A 16,970-nucleotide genomic window follows, 5' to 3' on the forward strand; every position below is an offset into this window, starting at 1 on the left:
ACCGTAGGCAGTCTTTTGAAGTTCATCTCGCGGCACGTGGCCACTGTATTTGTGTAACAGACTGTGGACGATATGGCTAACCAAATATTTCGTTCGATCCAGGAACAAAAGCGGAGCTGTTCTCAAATTCTCTTCCCAATTTCCTCGAACCGTGTTGTTCGTTTGCAAACATAAGTTTAATTTTGGAAGGCTCAAGAAGAAAGTTGATATTTCGACATACTTTTCTTTAAACGTAAAGGAAACTCGAAAGTTGTTTTCGTATATTTCGTTGGCGATCGTTACGTCGATCTCGGTCGTTGCTTTTAATTGCGCGTCGTTATTGAGAAGATCTGCGGATCTGAATATAATTCGTGCATACGCAATCGTGCGTTTAGGGGTATGCGTATAGGAGTACTGGAGAAAAGGAGGCCTGTATTATAAAGATAGTTAAGAGGTAGAAGACAATGAACGCTCCAATCAAAATTCAAGGCAGACAGCATTGTGCCTCGGCCTTGCGCTCCGTTCCCTTTTCTTCTCCTCTCGTTTCATCGCAAACGAGCGCATTTTTCTCGCCATTAAGGTAGCCGGACAATTTTATGCGAATCGTAAAATCATCGCACGCGTTAATCAAATTTTCGAAAGATCGAAACTGAATAGGATGAATAGAAGACGATATTGATAAACGTTTAAACCTCGATCCTGTGAATGTTAATCGTTTCATTCGTTCCCCTTTGGGAATGTTAATTTGCAAGAAAATATTGTATTATTCCAACAAGCGACATCTGAAATCACGAGGCGCAATCATCCGTCTCGGGGTTTATCTTGGAAAATAATTCGAGGAGCGCGGCTCGGTAATTACTTGGGCCGCGGGCGGGAGCTAAAGCTAACAAGCTATCGAATGAGAAGTAGAAGGATTTAAATGTACTGCGGAAATCGAAACCTCGTGACATCCTGCCGTAATGAGAGAACAATGTCTCGGGGAAACAAAGAGGAGTAACAATTGCCACGGTGTCTGGCTGCACGTGAATTACAGTAATTGTCCGAGCAGAAAATGAAGTAACGCCGGGCCTCGACACGATCGAATTTGCATTGGAACAAATTCTCGATTTTCCAACCCTACCGTCCCTTCTGCTTTACATCCGAAACCTGTCGATACGATGGTTCGAGATAAAAGATAACCGAGAAATTCGATATCGCAAATTTCATTCGACGTACGGGCTCCGTCCTAATTGATCATCATCAAACACACAAGATCGTAAACGCTACATAATCAAATTGCTGCTCGGGGCTACGCACACCCCTTGTCTATCGTCAGCGAGGGAGCGATATGAAATCGGTCATTGTCCGGACACCTTCGGGATGTTACCCGCTCCCTTTGATTTCGGAAGAGAACGCTCCGAACTTCTCCGAGAATTCGTTCGAAACGCCTCGGTAAACGGTCTTTGGTACGAACTTTAAAGGAAAAACCAAAATCTCGTTGAAAGGTAGCAGAAAAATTTGTCGAGAACAACCCTCGGTTTATAACTAATAAACGATACGAGCCGACGAAGAAAGAACGTAACGAATTTACGAAGAATAATTACAGACGCCTGGAGAAACGTTGAGAGAATGCAGAGAGTTCCGCATCAACATCCGAAGCCAAAGGATCCCCTGGCTAATTAATTATCCGACCGGCAGGGTAATTCGCAGTGCCTCGGTCGGCCCATTAATGCAAGCATGCAGTTCGAAGGGTCGTAACTGCTCGCCTAGTTACATAAGTAGGTGCAAGGCAGGAGAAGGCAGGAGGCTGGAGGCGAGATCGTAGGTTTATTGATTCGGTTTTCTCTCGCGGTAGAGTTTTTTCCCTCTCCCACCCGTAGATCCACCCAGTCCTTATCCTACCCGTTGCTTTCTGTTGCACTCCCACCCGAACGTCGCGACGTCGACGTTGGAAGTAGGACGCAACCTTCGGGGGCTCTTTCCTTTCCCGTGCGGCCCTGGATGACCCAAAACGCTATCGAATTAGTTCCTCTGTATCGTCGGTAGTCCTGGTTCCCGGTCGGTGACGGGATCGAGCATATCGCGAGTAATATCGAAACTTTTCCTATGCGGAATCGTTAATTAACCATAGAAATTCGTTGGCATTGTACATGCTGAAATCAAGGCCAAGCGTTATCCTCTCTTTATTCTCGAAAGAATTCGTGAAATTCGTCGAATAGCGCGGGAAACTGTAATAAACGATCGCGAGTATTTTTATCGTCCAACGATATTCGTGTTGCGAATTTAATAGCCCTATTATACCGACGATACAATGGCATTATACACGGCTCGAGCCTTCCTTGCATAACAGTCCAACATTATAAGGAGGATTTCTCTTTCGGAACATTGGCGTAATACGACGCCTTACCTCCATTCACCGTGCAAGCCTATTCTGTCTTGTGAGAGCAAGTTATTAGACTTCTCTCTCCTTCTTGTTCCATTCAAGCACGGTATGATTAATGATTATCGTCGTCGAAACTCGATAACGATCGTATTCTACTCGTCGTAATTTTCGTCGTAGGTAAATATTACAGACCATCGGCACTGGTCGGAACTACCATTCGTGAATAGCTGGGGTTTACGCTTCTTACTTGCACTCGCGGCAACGTTCCGTGAATAATAATGCTCCGGATCGACTTCAATTCCCATCCGAACGGGAGAGTCGATAAAACGATAGAGACGGTATGTACAACGGGAAACGACGTTTGCCTTCTTCGAGGGAAAACCAACCGAAGAGGATGAAGATGAAGATCCTGCAACGTCACGGCGGAAAAGACTAACTCGATATTCCCAATCCGTCGCGGTGGCTTCGAAAGCGAGAAGAACTTTAATAGGCGCGACTAGAAAGATGCTATATGTCGAATACGTGAAATATTTTCCCTTTTCCGTTTAACCGCGAACGGTTGAACAGCGTGGGTTGAAAATAATGCGTTCACTAACTCCGATCGAATTGAATTTACCGTTTAGCCAGGAGTTACGTCGCGACAACGCTTCGGGCTCCTCTTTATCCGCGACAGAATATTCACCAGCTTTAGGGGCTGCTGCCATTAAATCGTGCTACGTACTGAAATGATTTGCAGCGCGGGAAATGGGCCAAGTTTCCACGGTGATACAAACGACAGCGAATAATATCATCCCTTGGCTAAGTAAGACTTAGCAAAAGTGAAATCTAGTGAAAAGTTGTATTATATCGGGCCACCGAGTAAGTTCGACCCGTCGACTTCTCGGCGAGCACAAAGCAAAAATCTCGTTACTCGTATATTCTGATAAGCTTTCATCGAAGAGGGTAAAGAATGCTAACCAGAGGTTAATTTGCAAATGTAGTATTTCCGTCTTTGAAATCAGATATCGTGCGTTGATGGAAGATAGCAAAGTAACCTCGTTAAATTATTTTTAATACAAGACTCCAGCACTACCCTCGAACAGTCGATCATCGAAATCACCGAAAACTACGCACCTCCACCCTCCCATCGGCCTTGCCCAAGCTCGTTTCCTCACGCGGCAAACAGTTTAGGATCACCCAAGCCCGAGCATCGTGGACGTCAAGAAACGGAAAAGCACGGAATCACGTTACGATATTACGCGGCCGAGGGTGCTTACCGCTTAAATAAATCGTAGCTTAAACGTAGCCCTTGGAACGGTTTGGTAGAGCCAGATTCGAAAAGAGGAACCTTTGCTATTCTCTCGCGGTGACTCGTGATTCGCTCGAGTGCCTCTTAACGTTTGAAAAGAGCGGAGATATATTTATTCCGACCGACGTTAAGCTGCGATCTTCAACCCCTCGACTCGAGTACAGAGTATTAGCGCAATGGTTACTAAAAATACCTTCCGCAAGTATCGGATGACATTTGTACGTCGAAGAGTCTCGAGAGTAAAAGATTTTCGTCGACGAAAGCAAAGCTTCGCCCACGCATTCGATCGCGACGTGTTGCGACACGCGTCAGACCCCGACGTTCAACCCCCGCGAAAAGGGGCACTAATGCCATGCATATACGTCAAGCTAAGATAATTTTGACGTCCACCTACGAGAACCCGTTTACGAAAGGTCGAGCCGGAACGGACCACCCACATGGGCTTTGACGGACCGATGGCAACGAAAGTCGATTAACTCGTCTCGATTTTCACAAAATTCGCCGCGCGTTACGCGAGGGAACGATCTATCCGCGAACTCCCATCACTCGAACATATTTTTTGAAATCGTTATTGAAGGCTCGACGTCGAGAGTTTAAGAGAAAAAACGAAAAAGAAATCGATAGATAGGTTCGCGTACACGCGAGAAACGATGCCTGACACAATGGCCTCTTTAAACTCTCTTTTGCAGTCTGCGAAAGACGCGCGACCCCTAAATTGCATTTGAATAAAGCAATTTGTGCACGTAGCGTAATCCAATTCGGCCTTCTTGCTGGTTTTCGCTACGCGAAAGCACCGATAAATCAACCAGTTGCGCCGCGCATCGAGCTGAGCACACCCCTGCGATATAACCGTATGGCTTAATTTCATTCGTTTCGCCCTGTAATTCTCACCCCATGAGAAAAAAAAAGGACTGCGAGAACTACTCGGTACAGCGACATTTTATCGTAAGCTACGATACGTCGTTGGACCAATGTTTTGATTTAATTTTATTGTCGGGATGTAATCGTTGCGAGTGAAGCGTACAGATTTATACGACGTAATCAAAGATATAAACCTTTTCGTAGCATGTAGAGATGCTTAAATACTTACGTACTGTTCTCTATAATAACATCTATCAGCTACAATCTATCGCATCGTAATACGCACACCAAAACGGCCAGAACAGAGTTGCCGTATACCGATACGAGCGAATTACGTCGCCCAATAGTGCAACAGCATAGAACAGGCTAGGACAGCACATTCAAAATCGTGCGAAATCGATAAACGATTAACTCTCATCCTCGCGGCAGCGTTACACAAAATTTTCCCCAGATTCCGAAACCTGCGCGACCAATAGATTTTTGAAATCAATCCATACTCTGTACGCGTTCCTAACCCTTTACCTGCGAGAAAAAACTTGCGCGATCTTGCACGAAAAGTGACAATTATCTTATGCGTAGTGGTGGTTTGTATAAATTTAAGTAGCGCAGATAAAGGGTCGAACGAATGTTAGGAACGAGTCATTTGAATCTTGGCCTAATTCCGAACGGAGCAACGCGTAACGAGACCATCTAAGAAAACAGCGAGGAGAAATCAATAAACCAACCCTCTCGAGCTGACAATCCAAAACCATAACGTGGTCCTTAGGGTCTATCGTCTATCGTTAATCGCGAATCGCGAATGCATGCTCGGTTTTCCTTCTGGGACGTATCAAACAAGATTCGACGGTTTGTGCGTTATCGGCAGCGGGCTATCGAGTTAGAGTGCAGGAGAGTAACGACGACAATTAATCGGTAATCGCGTTCGATCCGCATTTCGGGAAGGGTTCGCGATTGTCGACGGAGTTCCCGAAACCGTGATCGAAATGAAAAATATCTCACATTTTCGTGGGCTATCGCGATGACGAATATCGGAAGAAAATTATTGATAAAAAACAGTCCCACGGAGCGAGGAACAACCGTAATCGCGGGGGATGCAAAGAGCAGGAAACGAAACGCAGACAAGGACAGATCAAGGCGGGCGAGACAGTTATGCTATGGAGCAGCGCTAAATAAACACCGAGCAGCCAAAATGAAAAACATTCCTTTTTGATATGTGTATACAGGACGGCCAGGAATACCTCGATTCACGATTGCAGAAATCCGCGGGAGGAATGAGAGAACGATCGTTTTACTCGAGATTTTTCTATGCCGCGATCGTCAACGCTGGAGAGCGTCGAAACATATGTTATTACATTGAAACACGGTTAATCGTTGGGTAGGAATTGTCTATATCTTATCGTACAACACTTGGCAAGCATCTAATTAAATTCAATGCTAAAAAATAATATTGTCTTTACTTTAGACGAAGAACAAAGAAGGTAGAATACATGCTGCTCTCGAGTAATATGAATTTCGATCGAATTATATCCGAGTACGTTCCAGATAATCGAGCTGGCCCTTTAAGCGTCGCGTGTACACGGTATGGCACACGTAGCACGCGTAATTTTCTATACAACGACGATATACAGTATTCGAGAACATCTATTCAGCGGAACATCTAGAAAAACACCAGATAAAGAGAAAGGAAAGAAAGACAAATATATGGAAAGAAACAGTAAGAAGGTAGAAACAGAGAGAGACAGCCATCTCACCGGCCGCCACAGCTCAAAGCACTCACGAAATCTCACGGAGGGCAAGCACGACAAAACGGGCCACCTTTGTCTTTACGTTTGACAATAATTTATCTCTACGCGGGGACAAAGTCTAGGCTTTTCGTATTTTTATAACCTAAAAAAGCGATCGCACTGCTCCGTAATGCGTACCGGTGAACGCCGTGGTGCCACCTGACAGACTCTGGGAAATTTGAGAAAACAGTATTTCCTTCGGCCCATGCGCGTCAACTTTAATCGAATTTTCCCATCACAGTGCCGAACACGCGAATCACATTCGCCTCGCCGATGTGCAACGATAAACGAAATTCTATTCGAACGACAGACGACGAACGAAAAACACCGTACATCGATTTATTTCCAAAATTTATTTCGTGGATCAACCAGTCGAACGACCCCTTTCGCGCTTAACGCGATGTATCGTTCTATTTCAAACTCGAAACTTTTTCTCTCCGCGAACTAGCATTGCAAACACACGTTGGATTCGTCAATTAACGTAACGGATATTTTGTTTCGTCAGTATCGAGTTATCCAGACACGATTAAAATCGCGGAAAGCTTTCGTTTCGAAGAAACAAGTTCGTTTGCGCGGTAAAATTGCAAAGCGCATGGCAAATGGCGTCGTTGTCGCAAGCGGTGAATACGAAATTTGTGACCACATAATACATTCGCGTGACAGTCGTTTCTATGATTCCGTTTAAAGAGGATTCCTTTTGTTGCTCTGAAGAAACTTTCCTTCCTTCGGGTAGAAAGAACTTGAATAGATTATCAGGACACTGCACACTAAACGTTTGGGCGGGTAATGAGCTGTGACTGATTGCTCTACGCTCGTTCCAGCGTAAATTGTGCATACCCTGCCATCTGGAGACAGTTGCTTGAAGTAAATGACACGATACTTTTCGTTTTTATCAGCGTTAAATACTTCCAGAGACGATATGTGAGTACAGACGATATATTTGCGTATTTGCGTCTTTATTTAAGTGATAAGGTAGTTTACAGCTACCGTAGATTCGTTGTCTTTGTCGCCTCACATTATTTTCTACTCGCATACTTCCATACCTCTCTCTCTTGCTTCTGCCTACCATTCCGATCCTCTCTCATACTTCCATACCTAATATTTACCTTTTTTACTCTCATACTTCCATACCTATTTTTGTTATCACAGTTCTATCATTCATTCCTTCATACTTTGGCTCGCATTGCTATATCACTTACTTTTTCATACTTATACAAAAAAATTTTTTTTTTTTTGTACTTGTTAATACATTTGAACATTTTCATTTTTGTCAGACGATATATATATAAATACTATTTCTTACCTCGTCTATGGTATACAATAAACTGAAACAGACTGATCGTTCGATGATGTCTCGTGTCTCGCGAACTGAAATACCGACCTCGTGGAGATTAGTGGTTTCGAAGCGCCATCTTTGAAAACTTTTCCATGTTTGCAAAAAATCCATAAAATTCTGAAACATCGGTTACTTTTACTATCAGAAGCGCTTTCGTGTTTCTATTTCGACACGGATTGCCAAAGAATAACTGAAAATAAATAAGTGACAGAATTGAATAAACTTTATCGATCGGCCAGTTGTTGTCAGAAGAATTGTGGCGCTGACAGTGCCTCTGGTCGAATCTGGCGTCTGTGGACGGTGTGTCACGTGGTTTAAATCCGGCTGAACCGTCATTTCGTGTGGTGAGAATGACTGCTCCGATAAAAAAACGTGATATTCAACGAAGTACCGAAAGCAGCGACGATGACAATCAGAGTTGTAACAGCGAGGGTAACGAGCAAGATGCATTGGAGGAACAGGTAAGATGTTTTTACATTATTTGCTACGACGCCGGACGTCTGTTTTGTCTTAACCTTACTCTGGAACACGCGGTCATTAAGATTAGATTCGATGCGAATGGATTACGATGATCAAAAATGATGTTTAAACTTGAAAATTGTGTAAGGTTCGAAAATCATTCACTCAACTGTCATTGTAACCAACGTGGTCGTCATTCGACAGGGGCGACGTTAAACATATTTTCTTTAATAAAATACATTCTTTTCGTATAAGTTTGCGTTAGAAAAGTACAATGTTACATTTAATATGACGGATAAAGAGAACGAGCGAGTGCTGCAAGTTTTTATTTAAGTTTACTTCGTTTTAACAAGAAATCAAAATGCTGAATTTTTACGATTAGGGAATGGTAATTCAAGTAGACTTTGAGGGAAGATGTCCGTTAGACCCAGATTATCATGGGATTAAGACTCTTTTACAGCAACTGTTCTTGAAAGCACATATCGATGTAGGTGGTCTCACAGATTTGATTATTTCTCAAAACTATGTGGGATCCGTTGTTAAACAATCGGAAGATTTAGAAGATACAGATGACGAAGACAACGAAGATAATAGCGACGTGTTTGGTATTACTACAGTAATTAATTTATCTAATGGACAGGTAAGCATATATCTTGGGTGAGAGTAGAGGCACGTTATCACGCTGAAATGTTTGTTTCAGAACCATCTCTGCATACAACAACTCAGAGATCTGTTAAGACAGTTAGCGAATGAACATGCGACAGATGCGACCAATACTATGATAAAACACGTTCTCGAGAACGATTCGGAAGCTTTAGGCTTATTAATTAACGAAAGATTCGTTAACATTCCCGCACGAATTTCCGTGCCGCTTTTGGAAAGTCTAACTTCCGAAATAAAGCGAGCGAATAGCAAAAAAATGCCATTCAACTTTTCCTACTACGTACTGATCTGTAAATTATACAAAACGGAAGACCAAAAAATTGGAAAACAATTGAAAAATAAGAAAAAGAGTAACATGGAAGAACCAACAATTTTGTGGAGTAATCCAGAGGAAGAAATTTTTGCAGAGGAAGCAACGTTCAGTTTTGAATTTTCCGTCGAAAAAGAATCGGACAGTGGTTTGTCCGGAACGTGGAGCGAAACGGATAACGAGATGGTACCCTATAAAAGGATTCTTCTGTTCGAAGCGACGAAATTACAGCAAATTATTGATAAAATAAAAGTACATGTTTCTTTTCTATAGAATAAAAAAAACAATCAAAAAGTCTAACAATAAATTCGTCTTGTATTCCTAAAAATGTATGTAATGACTGAACTAACATGTAATCGGCTTTTTATAATACACCTTTATTCGTAATGCTTACCGCAACATGTTGTCAGTCACTTCTCCCTTAACCATCATTTATTCATTTTCTTTACACATATAAAAATACGTTTCGCACGTTAATTCGATGGTATACAAATTTATTTTACGGGTAAATAAATAACGTTACTTTGAACAGCATCTCCGTAAAACAAGTCTGTTTGTATCGACAATGGTCAATCAGGTGGCGCGTGCCTCAGATTTTATTTATTAAAAATATTTTGCGCGTTGCTAACGGTAACTGTTTTCACGTCGATTGAAAAGATTGCTTTACCGGTTTGGCTCTTCGTCTCATCGTTCCTAAAATGTTTAACATTTCCGAAACTGCTGGTGGTGCGCTTTCTGCTTCTTGTCGTCTTCTTCTTTCCTCCTCCCTTTGTTTCTGCAATAAATCATTTCGTAAAGTGAATTCCATTCAAGGATACGCGTTATTTCCACAATTATTAAACTCACGTCTGTCTGCTTTAGCGTGAAACGTCCACCTTTTATCTGGTTAATAATATCGTCGATAGCTGTAAAGATTTCAAAAACAAAATTGCTCTACAAACGAATTTTGGACACATTTTTTCGTCAGTCAACAATATAATTAAAATATAGTTACCTGGTTGTTGTGCAACCGTCGGTGTTTTCTTTGCGATGCCAAGCATGTTCTCCATATCGGTTACGGCATTGCGTTCCGAATTCATTTTTTCTTTGGTCAGCAATTTCATCGACGACTGACCGCCGTTGTTGAACATTGGCGGTGGCGGTGGCGGAGGCAAAGGTGGCGGTGGTGGCCTAGAAAGCTTCTCTTCCAGCTCTCCAATTTTCGCCTTTAAACTTTGAATCACATTCTCCAGACTTTCCATCGACTTTTCCGCTCTTTCAGCCCTCTGCATTGCCACCTCCAATTCCGATTCCGCTAACTTCAACTTCTCCTCGACTATCTCAAACTCTACGTTTGACTCTTTCTCTTCCAGTTTTTCTTCTAGCATTTGTATATGAGAGGCGTGGCTCTGTTGCTCTTCCTCCAACAGTCTCTTTAGAGATTCCACTTCTTGAAGAACCGTCAATAATCTTCCATTGGGGTCGTCGCCGACTTCGGCCATCAGGAGCGCGCTCTGATGCGCCAGCACGTTCCTCTCTTTTTGTACCTGTTAACAATCAAAATACTTTTAATAATCGATCCACTCCATCGAAAGGTATAGTCGACGAGAACTGATGCCGTACCCTTTCCGCCTCGATTTTCATTATTTTTGCGTTTTCTCGTTCTCGATCGCACTGCGTCTTCAACGACTGCACTTCCTCCGCGACCATCTTCGTAACTCTCTCCATGTTCTCTTTGTGCACCTTCATTTCGTTTACTTTCTCCTCGCCTGAAAGGAAATATTCGAATCAATGTCTATTCTCTCTTTGATAAATGTTTTAGAATAATTGTAGGAAATCGTTCGATCACATTTTTGCCTGAGAGATTTTTCCTCCTCCAACTGTGTGGTCAAATGCGTCACTTGCTCCTGGGCCTCGAATTCTTGAAGTCGAGCGGAGTGTAACTCTGTTTGAAGCCTCGCTATCTCTTTGCTCAGTTCTGAAAATCGTACGTTTTCGCGATTAATCTTTATCGCTGCGCGATGAAATAGAAATAAAATCACGAATTTACCTTTCACCGTTTCCCTGAGCTGATCGAGATCTTCGAAATTCGAGTCGACCTCGTCCGACACGTCGATATCCAACGAACCGTCGTGATTATTTTGCAAGAACTTTTGCGTTATAATCTGCGATCTTCTTTTAAGTTCACGGTTTTGTCTGTACCACTAAAAAAGATTTCATTCCGTTGATAAATCACGCTCGAGGCTAGAATCGTTTCAAGTTTACCTGTGACGCCTGTTGCATCGCTTTATGCATCGCACCTGTTTCCACGTCGTATTGATGCTTCAGTTGCTCGTATTCTTTGCACACAGCCTCGGAAACTAAACGAGAGAGATACAATTTTTTGGTGTACACGTTCACGATGAAGATTACAAATATCGTATGCACGGTGTTTTTACCTGTCCGCATTTTTTGAAGCTTCTGTTCGTTCTCCTGCACTTGTGATTGCAAAGCGCTATTTTGTTTCTGTAAATGTTGGTACTTTCTCTCCAGGTCGACATGGTCCTTGTTCGCTGCAATTTAGAAAAAAAAATATCATTAGATCGTAAATGCATCTCACGGACAACTCCTCGAATCTCTGGCGACATTTTATACCGATCGATTTATAACACTATCGCGTACGATCGCTGACTAATAAAACGACACAGCGTTCGTTTTGCATGCAGGAGTGAATCACGACCGAATAATGGTCAAGTCGCATTACAGATGATTGGCCGTGAACTATAATCACGCATCAGCCACTTCCCTTTCGCCGTGCATCTTTGTCGATGCATATCTTCTTTTACGTAAGTCTATTAAAAACACCTCCGATCGTTCTCCCAATAACAAATCAATAGAAGTCAACGTATATCGAAATAATCGTTCGAATTTAAGAAATAAGAGCACAGAGTTACAAGACACATAAGATATCTCGCGTGTACGCGTTGACGATAAAACGATCGAGAAAATATTCCACTTCTCCGAGAATTATTAATTCGCATCGTCGTATAACTGAACATATCTCTGAAAGATGCATCCGGCGAAGAAGGGTGCAGCCGCTGTCCCATATTTACCAAACTTCGTATCGCGCAGCTGTTTAATCGAATTAATGCTCGACGCCGGTAGGAGAAGAAGCCGTGTTTCGTCACTTCGTTAATGATGACTAATGGAAATCGTAATAAAGTTCCCTAACTTCGCTACTTTAGGCGCGTGTATACAAACGCGCATTAGCCCGTCGAACTTATCGCTAATTATTAATTACCGGCCTCGCTCTTCTGCAGCAACAATTTCCGTCTCTTCTCAGACTCCTCGTATTTGTTCTTCCACTTGCTCTCGAGACTATTGCTCCGGTTCAGTTTTGCGACGCCGACGCCGCCGGTCGTCTCGTTCGTCCTCCAGTTAGCAAACACCGGCGAGGTCAGCTTCTCCTCGGTGTTTCGCATCTCGATGCTCGACGCCGATAAATTGTTGTTCTTCGGACGCAGCTGAACGGAAGCGTCGAGCTTCTCGAAGGACGCCTTTTGAGCGGCCACCGACACGCCCCTGGACAGCTTTTCGAAGGATCCTCTGCGAGCCGGGGGACATCTTTCTAGTGCTTTGATCGCGTTCGTTACCCTCGGCACTGGGATGTGCGAGTGAATTACGCCCGTGGTCGTTCTCGTCGGCTCCGTGCTCAGAACGATCTTCAGCTCCGTTTTGTTCATGTCGCTTCTGCGAATAAGGGTACAATTGAACTTTGCTTTCCAGCGAATAGTACAAACGATTCTGTATGTAGCAAAGAGACAGTATCGCTATCGAAATGTACTCAAAGGGTTGGTAACGTCGGCGTTCCCTAAAAATAAGCGTATTGGTCGCACCCCCCGTAGTCAAAACACGTTAGAAATAGCTACGCTATCAAAACGTATCCGTGGCTAATCTCGGAGTACAGAGCACCGAGATAAGATGTTCTTCGAGTCACGAATACTTACTTGGAAATGATAAACGTTACGCAAAGTAAACCTCGAATCGAGTTACCGCCCAATTGCAGTCTAACGTCTAGATCTCACGTTCGAACTTCGATAAGCGTTAACAAGGAAGCGAAAATACTAGCTTGTATTCGCACCGTCGATCGACGAATCGGTAGAATATTAAATTCTAATCGGATATTTACCAACTCGCAGGAGTTCCACGAATTTGGAATATTATTAACACACTGCGTTGCTTCTCGATAATTCTCTGTTATCGTCACTGATAATGTTGTTCGCGAAACAGACGCGTCCTGATGGTTACACGTGAATGTCGAAAGAAAAACATTGCCCCCCTCCCCTACTCGAAATTACGAGGCACGTGGTTGGCCGTCGCGAGAGTTAGGCGAGATTCCCGCAAACGTTTCGAAGTCATTTCGCCGGAATTCGTGCGTCACTGTTACCGAGGATGATCGTTAACGGAACCTACGGCGACGTCATTCAGGAAAGTCTGACGTCCCGACCACTTTCGCGATGTAAGTGCTTGGACAAGGGCCAGGTTAACGATCTCTCTGCGCATCGAAAGCCCAAGGCTCTCCCATTTGGCGAGTCTGCCAGGAAAGCTATCGACGATGCACACTCGTCTCAAATCGTTATCATCGACGCTAAGTCGAGTGTTGATCTTAAATTACACAAATCGTAATCACAGTTATCCTCTTAGGAGTGCCTTCTGGCTTTTTAACATTGGACTTTTAATACGTTCGCTGCAGAGCCCGTATACGCTACAGCAGAATAGTTTCTGTGGTGGCGCGTTCGCGCATGCCACGCAACCGTCCTATTTTCGAATATTTTCATTTCTCCCTCGGTACTATACTTACCACCCCGAAGCTGGATGAATTTTTACACATACTTGATATTACTAAAAAAAAAAAAAAAAAAAAAAAAAAATTGATCATGAAATTTAATCAGCCCACAGACCTTTCCTACCATTTATCGAAAGGCTAATCGCTGAGACCCCGCAGTCTAGCAGTTTCGTACCGCACGCGCCAACACAATTCAACGGAATACCAAAGATTCCAGAGGAATTTTTACCCGTGACCAAGACTATTTTTAATTCTCCCGAGCTCGAGCGTGCTCCCGACCGAAGAGGGAACGCACTGTCTTCAGGAAGAGCGAAATGATAATTACGAACGTGCCGTGTCATACGAGTGTCGACTCTGCGCGCAGGTCGGCGGTCACGTAGATCGTTGCACTTTTCCGTGTGCACCACGCCATCCACTCGCGATTCAATCGATCGCCTTGTTCGCATCGTTGCTCGATTTGAAACCAACTTCCGTCGATTTTACATCGCGCCGATTATACAAGAGTTCGTATTCGAGATTCTGTGATATCCTCAAATCTTCAGGATAATACTTACGAGACGTTGTTCTTATGTAAAATAAAAAAAAAAAAAGTTAAAAAAGATCAATATTTCAATTCGAAATTACCAAACCGCCCTCTTATTATTCGCATACGGAACTACGGAATCATACGGTGCGATCGCCTTCGTGAAAAGTCGACAAAGTCCTTTCACTTTTCCTGTTTCGCGCTAGTGGATGTTGAACGCCGTCAAACGCCGTTCTCGTAATCGAGCGTACTTTCGTTCGACACGATTTCCCGCATTCTTCCCAGCGGCAAACGTTCAAGAGTTACGCGTTTCGTTACTTTAGAGGAAAAAAGGGGGAAAAAAGGAACCGCGAAAGATTAATCGAAACGACGGACACTAACGAGCTGCGCAACTTACGGTTTCAGTCGAGGCTGTTATTATATGTTGACACCGATATTAAATCACTGTTCGAACGAGTCACTGCATCTTCAAAACTCTAGCGAAGCACTAAGAAACGCTGAACGATCTTGTACGAAACGATAGTCCGTGGTGGAACCGAATGAAACGAAACGAAACAAAGACTCTACAACGAATAAGAAAGAAGGTGCGCGTTCTCCGACGTTCGCGCGCATACTGCTCATACGGCTGACCGTAATGTCACGTTATCTCGGGAGGTTCCAGGACGACTCGAAAGAGCCCCGAGAGTGCGTGCCCTTCCTTTAATGAAAGATATCGATGTGTGAGTGCGCGGAGGCAAGGCTTCCTTATTGTCAGCGAAAAACTGCATTGCGCGCGTTGTCCTTCTTTTGTTTACGTATCATTTCGTGGGTGTTTCGAAAGAAATGCTATTACGAATGCGCCAATTTAATCGACGACGATCGACGTTAATCGACTCCTTTTTCTTTTTATCCCGCGAGGCAAGTTTTTATTAGAATTACGTATCGTGAAATGTTCTTCTGTAATTTCTGTACAAGTACCAATCGCTAACTATTTAATCGTTTCGTACAGTCGCAACAAAGAAACATTTGTTCTCCAAACATTTCAACGCAACTATTTCTAATCGACCGAATCTTTCATAGCACATCGAGTAACTTGCTTTAATAACGCGTTATCGCGCACCTATCAGCCGTGAAAGACACTTGAGAATGCATGTCGCTGCTTTAATATCGTGTTCGACCTACAGACGAGAAATTCATCGGGAGAAGGTGATATGATTTCATTGCGCGTATGTGTGATTAACATTGCTTAATCGAAACGATCGTCGAAATATGTTCGTTTGACAATTGCGAAATGATTGTTTCATAAAAAAATTTGTCTTCTGCTCGGTGACCACATGCATCAGTTGTCATCGCATGTGTAACGCAAGTCAGGTGCGTTAATGGTTACGTTGCCTTCGAGAAACGGTCTCCTCGGTTTCTCCGATACGATTATTTTTTTCTGCGATACAGCTGCGCACACATACGCGAAAGAAAGAAAAACTGTAGGAACATAGTTTCAACGACTACGTATGCAGACTTGAGTCATGATTTCTGAATAATCGTTCAAGTCAGTCTTTGTCCCCGGTTCGGTTGCCACGGAAGCACGTTGACGCCTTTGCGGTACGCGTCCACGCGAATGTAGATACGAAGGAATCGAGTAGTTTCGTTCACCGAGGCCAGCACAGCCGTCGCCGTTGTTTTTTGTCACCGATAATAATAACTCGATCCTCTTCGTCGAGTTACGAGAACTCGCTCTTATCGGAGAATTTTCAACGAAGAGAACCGAACCGTTCAAAAGTTATTCAAATTGTGCCGTACCCAATTCGTTTTTGTACGTAAAAGATTGAACAGCTATATCGGCTGCGATGTATGTAGCATTCATTCTTCCATGCACGGTTATAGATCGCGTAACTGCGCAGCAACGATCTACTGCGCAGGAACGTGGCGATTCAAAATTCAACTTTCACCGCAAACACTGGCAACAATATTTTCTCGGAAGGTAAATATTTTTTTCTTTCAAGTGTCGTATATTGCGCCGTATTAAACGTTAGATAATATTGTTTGCCTTCGAATATTTCATCCTCGAAACACGTGCAAAAATCGCGATGTGCTCGAAACGCGCGTTCGCACAGCGCGTGGTTTAAACTCTCGTAAAGTGGCATCATTAAACAGCTTTATTGTCTAGAATTATTCCCCTACTCTCGTCATAACTAAAGAGACGCTGTGAGTCACGTTCATTAAGTATGTAACGGGTGGCCAGAGAGTTCGCGGAAACTGGAAACGAGATAAAGGACTAGGATTTAAGATTTCGCGGCAGAGGATTCGATTACACGACCGAGCCTCTCCGGTTTCGCTTGTCTTTGATTCTTTTCTCGTTAAACCGCGCGAGAACTGTTTTCGTTCCTTCCTCCGGTGTGCCCCTTCGTTCTGTATTTTATGAATTAATCGATACATACTTCGGACATAAATTGGCGAATGTTCGAAGCGTTTTGTTTCATCGTCTTCTATTGGAAAATGAATATCGAGCATTGCGAGATATTGAGTAGCAAAGAAATCTCCCAGTATGCCCAGTAGATCATGATTTAGAATCGTTGCTAAATTACGATGCTCTCGATGGACCTTGTTAAGTCAGGGACAAGTTAA

The 16,970-nt window shown here is 43.3% G+C and overlaps 3 protein-coding genes across 7 annotated transcripts in view; 1 reads left to right on the top strand and 2 right to left on the bottom strand.

Moving 5' to 3' along the window:
• LOC128885140 (protein Skeletor, isoforms B/C) overlaps positions 1-6,449 on the bottom strand; it is a 45,419-nt gene extending 38,970 nt beyond the window's left edge. The window contains exon 1 of the mRNA XM_054114262.1: positions 6,378-6,449. The gene's annotated coding sequence lies outside the window, so the exon portion shown is untranslated. The remainder of the gene's footprint in view (positions 1-6,377) is intronic.
• Positions 6,450-7,727: 1,278 nt separating this feature from the next.
• Positions 7,728-9,441, top strand: LOC128876997 (protein BCCIP homolog). The gene is made up of 3 exons (XM_054123898.1): positions 7,728-8,071; positions 8,452-8,709; positions 8,770-9,441. Exons 1-3 carry the CDS (start codon positions 7,961-7,963, stop codon positions 9,313-9,315), a joined length of 915 nt encoding a protein of 304 aa, XP_053979873.1. The 5' UTR covers positions 7,728-7,960; the 3' UTR covers positions 9,316-9,441.
• On the bottom strand, positions 9,338-16,463 carry LOC128876974 (shootin-1). 5 transcript variants are annotated; one of them, XM_054123882.1, is made up of 10 exons: positions 14,767-15,023; positions 12,302-12,750; positions 11,460-11,573; positions 11,287-11,381; positions 11,072-11,225; positions 10,871-10,999; positions 10,645-10,790; positions 10,037-10,568; positions 9,889-9,947; positions 9,338-9,817 (listed from the first exon to the last, which is right to left on the bottom strand). In XM_054123882.1, the coding sequence occupies exons 2-10, from the start codon at positions 12,741-12,743 to the stop codon at positions 9,683-9,685; spliced, it is 1,806 nt and encodes a 601-aa protein (XP_053979857.1). In that variant the 5' UTR covers positions 12,744-12,750; positions 14,767-15,023; the 3' UTR covers positions 9,338-9,682. The 5 variants fall into 5 exon arrangements, with proteins under 5 accessions (XP_053979857.1, XP_053979841.1, XP_053979825.1 ...); XM_054123866.1 differs by lacking the exon at positions 14,767-15,023 and adding an exon at positions 16,146-16,463 and having other exon boundaries at positions 10,871-11,225; XM_054123850.1 differs by having other exon boundaries at positions 10,871-11,225; positions 14,767-15,029.
• Between the last annotated feature and the right edge of the window lie 507 nt (positions 16,464-16,970).

The sequence above is a fragment of the Hylaeus volcanicus genome, chromosome 1 (assembly GCF_026283585.1).
Source record: "Hylaeus volcanicus isolate JK05 chromosome 1, UHH_iyHylVolc1.0_haploid, whole genome shotgun sequence".
Taxonomy (NCBI): domain Eukaryota; kingdom Metazoa; phylum Arthropoda; class Insecta; order Hymenoptera; family Colletidae; genus Hylaeus; species Hylaeus volcanicus.

Excerpts from the sequence above, each read along its gene's own strand:
- LOC128876974 (XM_054123866.1), bottom strand. The coding sequence starts at position 12,743 with ATGAACAAAACGGAGCTGAAGATCGTTCTGAGCACGGAGCCGACGAGA. Across the intron at positions 10,791-10,870 it reads AAAATCTCTCAGGCAAAAAT|GCGAGGAGAAAGTAAACGAA; the intron begins GTGATCGAACGA and ends ATTTCCTTTCAG. Across the intron at positions 9,948-10,036 it reads GACGGTTGCACAACAACCAG|CTATCGACGATATTATTAAC; the intron begins GTAACTATATTT and ends AAATCTTTACAG.
- LOC128876997 (XM_054123898.1), top strand. The coding sequence starts at position 7,961 with ATGACTGCTCCGATAAAAAAACGTGATATTCAACGAAGTACCGAAAGC. Across the intron at positions 8,072-8,451 it reads AAGATGCATTGGAGGAACAG|GGAATGGTAATTCAAGTAGA; the intron begins GTAAGATGTTTT and ends TTTTACGATTAG. Across the intron at positions 8,710-8,769 it reads TTAATTTATCTAATGGACAG|AACCATCTCTGCATACAACA; the intron begins GTAAGCATATAT and ends TGTTTGTTTCAG.